Consider the following 12,090-nt stretch of genomic DNA (forward strand, 5'->3'; position numbering starts at 1 on the left):
AAGGGACTCTGCTGGCTTGGATTTACAGTGAAACACAGTTAAGATACTGTAAAGCTGCCATGATAACAGAAACAGCTTTAATAAAACTAAAATTAACTTTTTTTTATTGGCACCTGTAAGTCAGGTTTACAGCCTGCTTTAAACTTCAGAAGGTGGACTTTTGCTGATGAGTTTAAAATAATGTTATTGATAATTAATGTTTAAAAATTAAAAAATCGTTTAAAAACAACAAATTGCAGGTTTATGTCCGAATAGTCATTCTGTAAAGACGTATATCCATTAAGAAAGACCCGACAGATGATGTCAACCTGAATTTATTTAAGTTACCGAAGCAAAACAAAAGCGAGCTGGCAGAAAATTAGTTGGTAAAAGCAAAAACAATCCCAAAAAACACAGAATTTAGGATGAAAATTGAAAATAGGGTGCAGCGACAGGCAAAACATCAAATAAAACAGTCTCTGTCCAACTGGGCCGATTACTCTGTTTGACTTTAGCCCAGTCAATGGGCATGTTTCTGTAGCCGAAAACATGGAATAATTAGTCCAACGTTAGTTCCTTCTGACTTTCATGTTCTTACAGCATGTCCACTGCCCTCTAGTGTCCAAAGTTGCAAACTGCAACACCTTTCCTTTATTGTCGACACAAACATGAACAAAAAACATCGGTTTGAGGATTATAAAAGCAGAACTAAAGTAACCAGCAAATTTTCAGGGTTATAAATGATATTAGTCAAAAGCTGATTTTGTAAAATTGCGGGTCTTTTCTGCCCCCTTGTGGTCACAGTGACAAACTGTATCAAATATATTCCTTCCGCCGTGGACTTTATACATAAAATGACAAAGAAACTTAAGAGGTTTTATAATTCAGAAGATATTAAACTGTTATGCTGTTTTTTTCCAATGAAACAGCACATTAACCTTTTTTTCTAATGTAGTATTTATAGTACAGCCTTTAAAAATGTCTCCAGTTTTGGTTATCATATATATAATTATAATATATATGTGAACACGAACAAACCAAAGAGCAGTGGGGATGTGAGATGATGAGCAGACTGTTTTCATTTAAAAAAAAATAAAGCTTATAATGTGAAGATAAAGCCATGTTAATTCAGGGGATGCGAGTTTTATTTTCTACGTTTTGTGGACAGTTTTATAAACAAAGAATTCTTAATGAAGTCCAGCGCCGTGATGAATTGTTTAATGAACATTTTCAAGACATTTCCAGTTCGTTCTCCGGGATCTTTTCATATTTCTCACTACAGATGTGTCTCTTCAGCAGCCTGGAGTCGGAGAATCCGAGTCCGCAGCTGCTGCAGGGATACGGTCTTTCTTTCGTGTGGACCTGCATGTGAAACTTGACGTGTCCGAGCTGCCTGAACCGCATGCCGCAAACCTCGCACTCGTAGGGCTTCTCCCCCGTGTGGATCCGGAGGTGTCTCAGGTAGTTCGTGTAGATCCTGAAAGCTTTGCCGCACTGCTCGCACTCGTGCGGTTTCTCCCCAGAGTGTTGAAGCTTGTGGGACTTGAGAGCCTGACGGATGATGAACGTCTTCCCGCACACGTCGCAGCCGAACGGCCGCTCTCCCGAGTGGATCCGCTGGTGGTATTCGTAGGTGGCTTTGTAGAAAAACGACTTGCAGCACTTGTCGCAGCTGTACTGCATGTTACCCGTGTGGATGAGCTCGTGTCTCTTCAGGGAGCCCGCGGTGTTGAAGCCTTTGTGACACGTCCTGCAGCCGAACGGCGTCATGTTTACGGTCGTTTTGTCCCGCCGATAGACGACCCGGCGGTTTCCTCGCTCTCGAGTTCGCCTCTTAACGCCCGGCTCGTTGTTGTCGTCGTGAGTTACGGCCTGATGTTTCTTCAGCTGGCAGTTGTAGAGGAAAGTCTTCCCGCACAGGTCGCACATGAACGCCTTCGTGGCTCCGTGGAGGAGCATGTGCGCCTTCAGCCTGTTGTCCTGCATGAAGCTTTTCCCGCAGACTTTACAGGCGAACGGCTTTTCCCCCGTGTGAATACGGATGTGTCTCCTCAGGTTCTGCTGGAGGGTGAAGCCGGCGCCGCACGTCTCACACGTGTACACTTTCCCTCTGTGGACCGCCTGGTGCGTCCTGAGCGAACGCCGCCGCGTGAAAGCTTTGCCGCACACGGCGCATTTGTACGGGTTCTCCCCGGTGTGGACGCTCTGGTGGCACTGCAGCGTGATGGCGTACCTGAAACTCTCCCAGCACTGCGAGCACTTGTGCGGCTTTTCAACCGCGTGCACGACCTGATGAGCCTGCAGGCTGTGTTTGGTTTTGAAGCCCTTCCCACAGGTGGAGCAGACGAACGGCCGCGTGTCCGTGTGCACGAGCTGATGAGTCTTCAGGCACCTTTTTGTTTTGAACGACTTCTCGCAGAGCTGGCACTCGAAGGTGGCGTACTTCAGCTCTTCGTGACGCAGTAGATGGTACTCGAAGGTCGCCGTGTTCCTGAATTTTCTGGGGCACTGGTCACAGGAAAAGGGCCTCTGTTCTTTGTGCGTGTTCATGTGCTTCCTCAGGTGAAACTGCCGGTTGAAGCTCTTGTTACAGACCTCACATGCAAACACCTTCGCATTACTCCTGACCTCTGCTTCCTGAGCGTTTTTGGGTTTGGTGGTGGTGAGATCCACTGCCGTGTCTACATTAGAGAGGAAAAGACATAAAATCACACGGTTAGATCCTAATTTTTGTTGTTTTCAATTTAAAGAAACTCACAAACATCGCTCACATATGCAGTTTATTCCAGTGTATTGATGTAAATCATTCATATCCAGGTTAAAGACATTTCTGTTCTCATGTGTCGATGCATGAAATATCTTTTGACTTATCCAGACTGTTGCTTGTTTTTAAATTCATTTAAATGATTTTATTTGTTTCTCTTTATATTATTTTATGTATTTTTAATGCTTCTTCCACTCCCTGCTGCAATGCTTTTATTTTATGTCAAGCACTTTGAATTGTTTGTACATGAAATGTGCTATATAAATAAATTTGATTTGATGTATCAATCATTTAAAATCTCACCTTGTTCAGCTGATGAGGTCACTTCTATCATCATCTCGCCACCATCTAAAAGAAATTAGCAGCAGACGGCACTAAGACATATTGTTCAGAGCTGAAAAGCTGCAAAACTTCTGTTCCAAGTTAACAACGCGGCCATTAAAAAGTGAAAAACATTACGTGTTAATACAGAATAAAAACATCTGGTCCTCATCAGGCCTTAAAATGAGGTAAATACAACCGCAGATAAAAAAAAAAAACACATGACATATTACACTGAAAATGTATTAATTGAACCAAAACAGAAAACACAGAAGCCGTGAGAGAAAAACTAACAGCAGCTTGTAGAAGCAGCTTCAGCAGCAGTAAGTAAAAGTTTCTAAGATAATTGATGTTTTTCCTCCTTAACATCGTGTCAACACACACCTGAATGATGCAGACCAGCAAACTGACTAAACTTCTGCTTTTAATTAGTTAGTAAAGCCGTATAATGGCTCGTAATCTGAATTCATCACTTTGACACAATATGATGCTTTTTGAATAAGGTGAGTTTTTCTTCTTCTTACCAGAGTCATGCCCTGCCTCCACCTGAGCATCAGCAGGTGAGGAATCCGAGCCTCCCTGTGATGGATTATCCATCTTCATCTCAAACCTCCCGCATGGCTTCAGAGTGAAGATCATCCCGCTCTGCTTGAACAGCACAGGGCAGCCGCTCAGGACATTTTCCCTCCACATTTTGGCATTTTCACAGCTTTCGGTCGTGGCCTTTAGCTCAGTCTCCAGCTGTCCCACTCGGGCCGTCAGAGTGAGGTTTTCAGCTAGCAGCAGCGATGACAGCTGGGAGAAAATGCAGCCGATCTTCCTGGTCGCCTCCAGAGCCAACATTTTTAAAATGCTTTCAAAATCTGACTGCGAAGATTAAAACAAAGCAGAAACGTAGATTATAATCGAGCATCTATAATCTAAAGTTAAAACTAAACTTGATTCTAGCAATCAATACAAAGGACACACTAACTACACTGCCTATATTGCTTAATAAGTAGTTCATAAACAGTTTTGACGGATCTGCTTGAAGAGATAAATCTGAGGCTGTCTGATATAAGAATATCGATGACATACTTCTTACATCTAATGAAAAACAGCGAGTAAAAACACTAAGTAAATATACTCTTTATGTGGTTGCCATCTTTGGTTTTAAGATTTCCAGTTCACGCTCTTATTCAACATAATTTATCTCACTTATAACTCGGAGAATTATGACAATCAATTGATAAGCTGTCTGGTATTATTATAGATGAATCCACAATAGATAAACTAGTAATATTCTCCCCTGCTTAGAGAGCGGCTGCATTTCTTTAGCTTACACATAAAAAAATAGTTAATCATTAATGAATAACATATCATTCTGACATTAGTCTTTAACCATTAGTGATATTTATTGATAATATTTACTTATAGTTACTTTATTGTAGTTTAATTACCCTACAGCAGTAGTCACCCGATTATATTCTGCTTACGGTTTATTTTAAAATATTCTCTGAATGATAAATATGCTTTATTGAGTTTCAAATATATCCACACGTAGTACAGTTATATCTAGAAATATATTAGAAGTATACTAATCTCGTGCTTGGAACTATTTTCAATGATAACACTGTGCTTTGGTACACTTTATTGGAATATATTAAAAGAAAATACACTTTAAGCGAGTCAAAAAGTGCATTTGCTAACGTGTGATCATTTGAATTATGTGTTAAGAACGTATATTTTTAGATATTAACTTTTAAAAAGTCAAATGTTTTCTTTAACTTTGTCGTTTTCGATTAAATTAAATCGTTTTCATTTACATCGTACTGATCTATTTATCACCATATATATATATATATTTATTTATTATAATAAATTATTTTGCGTTCTGTGCACATTGCCATAGCAATTTTTTATCTTTTTTTAAACTCCATTTCAGTAGCATTTATCATATAAACATATTTATTTTGTATTTATTCTAAATTGTGGAAGTTTCAGTCCTACATACAAAGCTCGTTGTTCCAAAATAGTAAAGTTCAACTAAACTTATAACCACACTTTCAGTTGATCAAGAATTAGTTTGACTGCAAGAACACAAGAGTATGCTAAATTTAATAAACTAATCAAGTGATTGAATCCGCCATGTTTGTTGTGTCTGACGTCGCTTTGTCCCACTTCTTTAGCCGCTTTCGGACAGAGTAGTTTCACTGTTTCACTCTTTCGGTTCAGTCTCCTTGTTGAAACAGTTTGTGACTCGGCTAATAAACCGGGCTTCACTGGTAGCATTAGCATTAGCCACCGGTTACTTAGTAACCGTTAACTTACCTTACTTTTCGGATTCTGCTTCATTGTGGCGGATTTTTCCGTCAGAACATCGACCGCCGTCTTCATGAGCGTCTCTAAGATGGACTTTGTTTCTGAACAAAACGCTTCGTTTGCTGACAATTTCACTTTAACGCTCTCAGGCACAGACTCCTAAAGAATACATATATAAACACACACACACACGGAAAGTATTTCACCCTGCCCTGTCATTGATAACAGAATATTTACATTAATGGATGCTAATAGCCTTATGATGATACACCTACTTTTTGGAGGTCAACCGAGAAGCTGAAGACGGAGGGAACAACACCATCTCGGAGTCGGACAATCTGTCCCGTCCTGTCGAACTCTTTCGGCTTAAAATGCTCACTGCAAATCACGGATGCCTCGCTTGCTGTGAACTCTTCCCTCCTCAAAGCAAGTTCCCACTTCGTCCTCATTTCTTTGTCTTTGGGAAACCTTCAAAATAAAAACGGGAGATTCGACAAAGTCCCTGCAATATTTGCATTATTTCTACAATAGCACTCTTGTGTCAGTTGTAATTTAAGCCTGTTTATGGAATATATGTTGGCCTCACACCGGCTATAAACATAGCCTAGCTTAACGTTTGTTGGCTACGATTTCGCTGGCGCACATAAATACGGGACAATATTCTATTCACAAAATACAACCAATAATAATGTTAAATCTTACTTGTGAAAAGTAATCCCCCGACCCCTGTTCGCATCAGTCCGCCGATTTGAACAGCAATACGCCGCACAGTGCTCTGGCATCTTGAACACTCGAGTCTGGACGACCGGTCCAAGATGGCGGCCGTATTTCTCGCCCCAAGCAGCCAATGCGGCGTCTCAGGTGACCGTTAAGAAGAAGCAGCAATTTGTTCCGGAAATGGAGGCAGCTCAGTTTAAACATTTCAAAATAAAAGTCAAATATGTTTTAATTTCAAGTGTTTAATGGCAAAACAGGGAGGAAACGAAATATATAGATTGCCATATTACAGAAAACTGTACAATAGAAAGTGATTTTCCACCGTCAATTTCCGTTTTGAAAAATAATTACATCTTAAAGCGATCTGTGGGATTGTTTGGATTTAGAAAAAAAAAAAAAAAAGACAAGACATTGAAGACACTCCTTTTCATTTTAGTATCAAATCAGCTTGAGAAAAAAGCAGTTTGAGCACTTTTAACCTTGAATATTTCTATTTCAGGTTTGAGAGTAATTTAGACAGTTTGAATAGCCATTAAAACAGTATTGTTTCTCACCAGGCCTTTAAAACAAAGTAAGAAAAGCTGATAAATGCCACACAACGCTGCTAACCTGTTCAGAGTGCTATGTTTCCTCTTATTTATCACCTAGGAATAATCCCATACATGTCAAAGGCAATGAAAAGTTGCGTTACATGAAGTGAAAACAAATGTCCCTTTCCCACGATCAAACTGTTACAAGCAAAAGTTTCGGGCTTGTCCTACTGCTGTTTTCCAATCTTGACGCATGAACTTCAAGTCAATCTTGTACAAGAACAGATTATAAATATTAGGTTATTTCTGTGTAACAACTAGCTCAGCTTAACAACATTTTTGGACACAAAGGGAGCGGATCGCATGATACTAATGCCCACTATAATTTCAATTAGTTGACCATTGCGTCACATGACCTACGAGCCGTCACAGCTGTGCTTCTTTAGCTGCCTCGAATCCGAGAAGCCGCGGCCGCACTGCTGACACGAGTAGAGCTTCTGCCCGGTGTGGATCTGCAGGTGGGACTTGAGCTGATTGGACTGGTGGAACTTCTTGTGACAGTACATACATTCGAACGGTTTCTCCCCGGTGTGGATCCGCACGTGTCTGTAGAAGTTCCCGTCCGTTCTGAAGGCCTTTCCGCACTGGTCGCATTTGTACGGCTTTTCCCCCGTGTGAATGCGCTCGTGCTGCTTCAAACTGGCGGCGTGGAAGAACCTCTTCCCGCACACGTCGCACACAAACGGCTTCTCCCCCGAGTGACTCCGCTGATGGTAGCTGAAGGAGTATTTGTTGTGGAAGGCCTTCCCGCATATGCTGCAGTTGAACTCCTTGTGCTCGCTGTGGCCTCTCTCGTGGAGCTTGAGGGAGCACGCGGCGCTGAAGCCCTTCAGACATATTTTGCAGCTGAACGGTTTGACCAGCGACTTGTTTTGCCGCCTGGTCTGGAACAGGCCGTGCGTGCCGTCCGATTCCTGGTTCTTGTCGGCGTGCACGTACCTCTGATGTATCTGCAGCCTGCAGTTGAAGAGGAAGGTCTTCCCGCAGAGGTCGCACATGAAGGGCTTTCGCGCGCCGTGGATGAGCATGTGGGACTTCAGCTTGTTGTTGTCGGAGAAGCTCTTGCCGCATTCCTGGCAGGTGAACGGCTTCTCTCCCGTGTGAATTCGAAGATGCCTTTTCAGGTTGTTGTTGAGGTTGAACCTCGCTCCGCATATGTGACACGTGAAAGGCTTCTCGCCCGTGTGGACCACCTTGTGGCGTTTCAGAGCGGTGCCCGTCCTGTACGACCTGTTGCACACGTCGCACACGAACGGGCTGTCGCCCGTGTGCTTCCTCTTGTGCACGGTCAGGGAGTGGGCGTATTTGAAGGACTCCTCACACATTGTGCACTTGTATTTCTTGGCGTTGGTGTGAACCATCTGGTGGAAGCGAAGGGTGTCTTTGCTCTTGAACTCTTTCCCGCAGGTGGCGCAGCTGAACGGGCGTTCCTCCGAATGCACCGCCATGTGGCACCTCAGCTGGACCGACGTCTTGCAGGTCTTGTCGCAGAGCTGGCACTTCAGCATCTGCTTCCACTTCTCGTGGCGCAGCAGGTGGTTTTCCAGAGACGGACGAATCCTGAATGTTTTCCCGCACTGATCGCAGGCGAACGGCTTCGGCGGTTTGGACTTCTGGTGGCGTTTGAGGTGATTCTGAAGCGACGGCTCTCTTCTGAACGATCTCTTGCACTGAGGACACGGGAACGGCAGCGGCACTTTGCTCGACTTGTGCCGCAAAAGGTGATTTTCAAGGGAGCTCTTTTCGAGGAAACTTCGGCCGCACTGCTCACAAGGAAACGGCTTCTTGTGGGTCTTCACGTGTTTCTTCAGGTCACCTTTCCAATGAAAACCAACGTCACAGTGCTCACAGAAGAACCGCTTCCCGGTCTGAGACTCTCTCTTTCGTAGAATTCTGCCCGGCCTTTCGTCCATTCTGGTTTGTTTATCCTCGGGGGCGTTATCAGGGGACACTGAGGGAAAAGTGTGTGTAGCATTAGTGCATAATCATTTGCATTTAGCTGCCTATTCAGCTTCTTTCTAAGCCGAGTTATGCTACCTCTTTCAGTTTTATTCGTCGCCCTCCTTGTATGTCTCGTTTTCCGCAAGGTTTCCTCCTCCAAAGATTTCTGTATCGTCTGCAAAGGAAATAACTTGAGTTTCATTTTTAGAAAAAGACATATTTGCACAACATAATCTTAAAAATGAGGCAGTAAACCTTCTCTTGTTCTGAGTCGAGACCACTGACAGGGCTCGAGTCTGGACTGGCGGCTTTTTGAGGCGTAGACCCAGGGGGGGCTGCCGTTGTTTCAGGGAGGCTCGACAAAGACGCCGATGGCTGGGCGACGGCCTGACCGGCAGCCACCAACAGCACCGCGGGAGCGGAGGGAACTCTGCCCACAAACACCACCGGGGCGGCTGCGGGTGTAGAGACGGTAACAGGGAGAGCCAGCGAGCAGTGGACCACCTCGGTGCTTCCTATCGGTACTGGAGGAGAGTTCGGGCTGGGTTCCTTCTCGTCACAGTTTTGCTCCACCTCATCCGTTGAGACCGGTCCTCCTGTGTTCAGAGACAGATACATAATGGCACTTAACATTTTTTCTTGAATTACATTTGAATTCCAAGATGTTCTCGTCTACTGATCAAAGCTTTCTGAAGGTCTTTCAAAGTTTTTCTTTGGATTTTGGCTGCTTTTTCACTCACTTTCAGTCCAGTCCTTGCACCTGATCATTTAACTCTGACCTATGAATCATTAAAGCTTTAAAAAGGCTCCTAACTCAAGGTATGAACCAGTGTTGTCTACACATAACAGACAACTTAGCAAAGAACCTGTTTGAAATTGTATCTTTGGGCACAGAAAGCTTGTCTAAGAGGGTTCAGGCTGTGTTGGAGAATAAAGGAGCTCAGACCAAATATTGACTTTCAAGCTTGTTAAAGCTGGACAAACTCTGGCTTTATATACTGTTCACTCCATATTTGTTTTTCAATAAAGCTTTGAACCCACTTCCTGTTTTCCTGCCATCATATAAAAAGGTGGGGGGTGGCTCGAGACTTTTCCACAGAACTGCACGATAATCTGCAGCAGGGGAAAGCTGAAACTTTGGAACATGGGTCTAAATGCAAAGAAAACAGTATTTGCACGTTCAAGTTAGATTTAATATCTGACCTGTGCACAATGTATGTGGATTATCATTTAATAACAAGGGTTATACTATCATACAAATGAAAAGAGAAAGAAACTTAAGTGTTTACGGTTTTCTTTTCATTTGCAAGTAGTAAAAATCTTGGTTGTCCCATTGTTAAAAAACAATTATCACTTTTTTACTGATCTAACTAACCGTGCAAAGATTGGGCTTTTTTTTTTTTATTACAGATTTTTAATTTGACATATACATACATACAAACACAAACTCAACTAACACAGAGGGGTGTATATTATATGCAGTTATACTTGATTAAAGTTCTTTAAAAGTCCTTTCTCTCTCTCTTTTTTTTCTTCCACTGACTAGATCTTTGTAAATTTCAGTCACTGTTTTGCACCTTTACGTCATATTTCCGCTAATCCAATCCTCTTCTTCGCTCTGTATGCCCTAACGAGCATTCTGCGTTAATATGAGTACTTTACAAGTGAGAAAAACAACCATACAAAGTACGAGTCATTTACAGGTGAGAGCAACAACAACACAAAAAGAAAAAGAAAGAACCTACTCTCCTGTAATTAATAAAATAAAATAAAAAAATAAGAAAAACAAGAATATAGAGGTAACCAGAGTCCCGGCATTGCCTGTACTAATAATGACCATCTTTTATTACACATGTCTGTTTTCAGCTGTAGTCTTGCTGTGATTTTTTTCCATGATAAACACATTTTTTACCCTGTCTCTCCATTGCATTATGCTTGGAGGCTGTGGTTTCAACCAGGAAGCTGATATAGTCTTCTTTGCTATCAGCAGCAGGATTCTCAGTAAATATTTAGAGCTCTTATCTGTCATACTGTCAGGAATTATACCCAAAATGTAAAGTGCTGGTTCCAGATGCAGGTTAATGCCCATAATCTGTTTAATTTCCTTTTGAATATTCTTCCAAAAAATCCTGTATTTTTGGGCAATCCCAGAATATATGAGTGGAGTCACCCACTGCTCCAACATAAATCAGTTGTATTGCTGTATTTAGATGTTATTGGGCATTTTAAAGCCACCTTAATGAGGGATTCCTGTCTGCAGACAGGGTTAGGGCTGCCGGACTCAGGGGTCAGCTCGGAGCTGATTCAGTATGACTCAGATTAATTTCGTGTCATCGTCACACCGCTCACCTGTCTCTGATTCGTCCAGCAGAATGCTCTGGGTCGAGTCTTCCTGCGTCTTGGTGCTGCCCTCACTGATGGTCTTCAGCTCCTTCTCCAGCTGCTCCATGTCCTTGCCCAGCTGCCCCACTCTGGCCTCCAGCTCGTGCTCCAGCTGCCCGGCTTTCCTCTGCAGCACATCCTCCAGCTGCTCCACTTTGGCCCGCAGAGCCTCGTTCTCCTCGCACAGCTCCGAGCAGAACTCCGTGAAAACGTTGTGGATCTGAACCACCAGGCACTTCTCTATTTCCTGGATTTCGCCGAGCTTCGCCTCTTCCCAGTCCGTGTGTGGCGCCTCTTTAGCCCACACGTCCCTGAAAACAGACACGGTCGCCTGGATGGCGACTTCCACAATCGACGCCACTTCGCTGCCGAAGCGCGCCTCCATTTTTCCTTGAAACTCAAAGGTCAGCTTGTAGTGTCCGGCACGTCGTAGCGCATATTAAAGCCTAAACCTGAAACTTAAAAAGGTCACAGCTTAACCTGAAACACTACGACAACCGTTCAAGCCGCGTTCACACTGTGGCGTCCGTTGCCCTACATGGTAGCTTCTGCGCATGTCAAAACCTTCCGTGTGTCGTTTCCGCTTCCGGTGTCATTTCAATGTTTCAAAATAAAAGCAGTGGACAAGAAATACACTAAAACAGGGGTGTCAAACTCAATTGCACAGGGGGCCAAAATTCAAAACACACTTTAGGTCGCGGGCCGAACAGAATAAACATTTACTGAACACACTAAAACTAAATGTTTTTTGAACATAAATATGAATAAAAACTGACAGGAATGTTATTCTGGAATAAATAAACTTAAACTTTAAATAACTTAAAATATCTTGCTCTCCATAAAAATATATCCACTCAAAATTATACAAGTTAGAAATATGAACATGCTGCAAAACAAAACAAAACCTGGAAATGTAAATAAAATGTGTGCTTTTCAGCAATAACAAATAACGAATCAAAACATGCAGTTTTCTTTGCTCTTATGCCATTTTATATGGGATCTGTAGTTTATCGTGTTACCAGCGCTTCATATTGCCGGGCCATTAGTAACAATAATATAAAATGATCTTGCGGGCCGGATATAATTGCAAGCCGG

At 42.8% G+C, this 12,090-nt stretch overlaps 2 protein-coding genes across 2 annotated transcripts; both read right to left on the reverse strand.

The window, feature by feature from the left end:
* Nucleotides 1-120: 120 nt before the first annotated feature.
* On the reverse strand, nucleotides 121-6,239 carry LOC142388111 (uncharacterized). The gene is made up of 6 exons (XM_075473019.1): nucleotides 6,068-6,239; nucleotides 5,641-5,833; nucleotides 5,375-5,524; nucleotides 3,589-3,931; nucleotides 3,047-3,091; nucleotides 121-2,660 (listed from the first exon to the last, which is right to left on the reverse strand). The coding sequence occupies exons 1-6, from the start codon at nucleotides 6,145-6,147 to the stop codon at nucleotides 1,210-1,212; spliced, it is 2,262 nt and encodes a 753-aa protein (XP_075329134.1). The 5' UTR covers nucleotides 6,148-6,239; the 3' UTR covers nucleotides 121-1,209.
* Nucleotides 6,240-6,306: 67 nt separating this feature from the next.
* On the reverse strand, nucleotides 6,307-11,541 carry LOC142388110 (uncharacterized). The gene is made up of 4 exons (XM_075473018.1): nucleotides 10,963-11,541; nucleotides 8,869-9,209; nucleotides 8,710-8,788; nucleotides 6,307-8,623 (listed from the first exon to the last, which is right to left on the reverse strand). Exons 1-4 carry the CDS (start codon nucleotides 11,378-11,380, stop codon nucleotides 7,029-7,031), a joined length of 2,433 nt encoding a protein of 810 aa, XP_075329133.1. The 5' UTR covers nucleotides 11,381-11,541; the 3' UTR covers nucleotides 6,307-7,028.
* Nucleotides 11,542-12,090: the final 549 nt, after the last annotated feature.

This window comes from Odontesthes bonariensis, chromosome 9 (assembly GCF_027942865.1).
Source record: "Odontesthes bonariensis isolate fOdoBon6 chromosome 9, fOdoBon6.hap1, whole genome shotgun sequence".
Taxonomy (NCBI): domain Eukaryota; kingdom Metazoa; phylum Chordata; class Actinopteri; order Atheriniformes; family Atherinopsidae; genus Odontesthes; species Odontesthes bonariensis.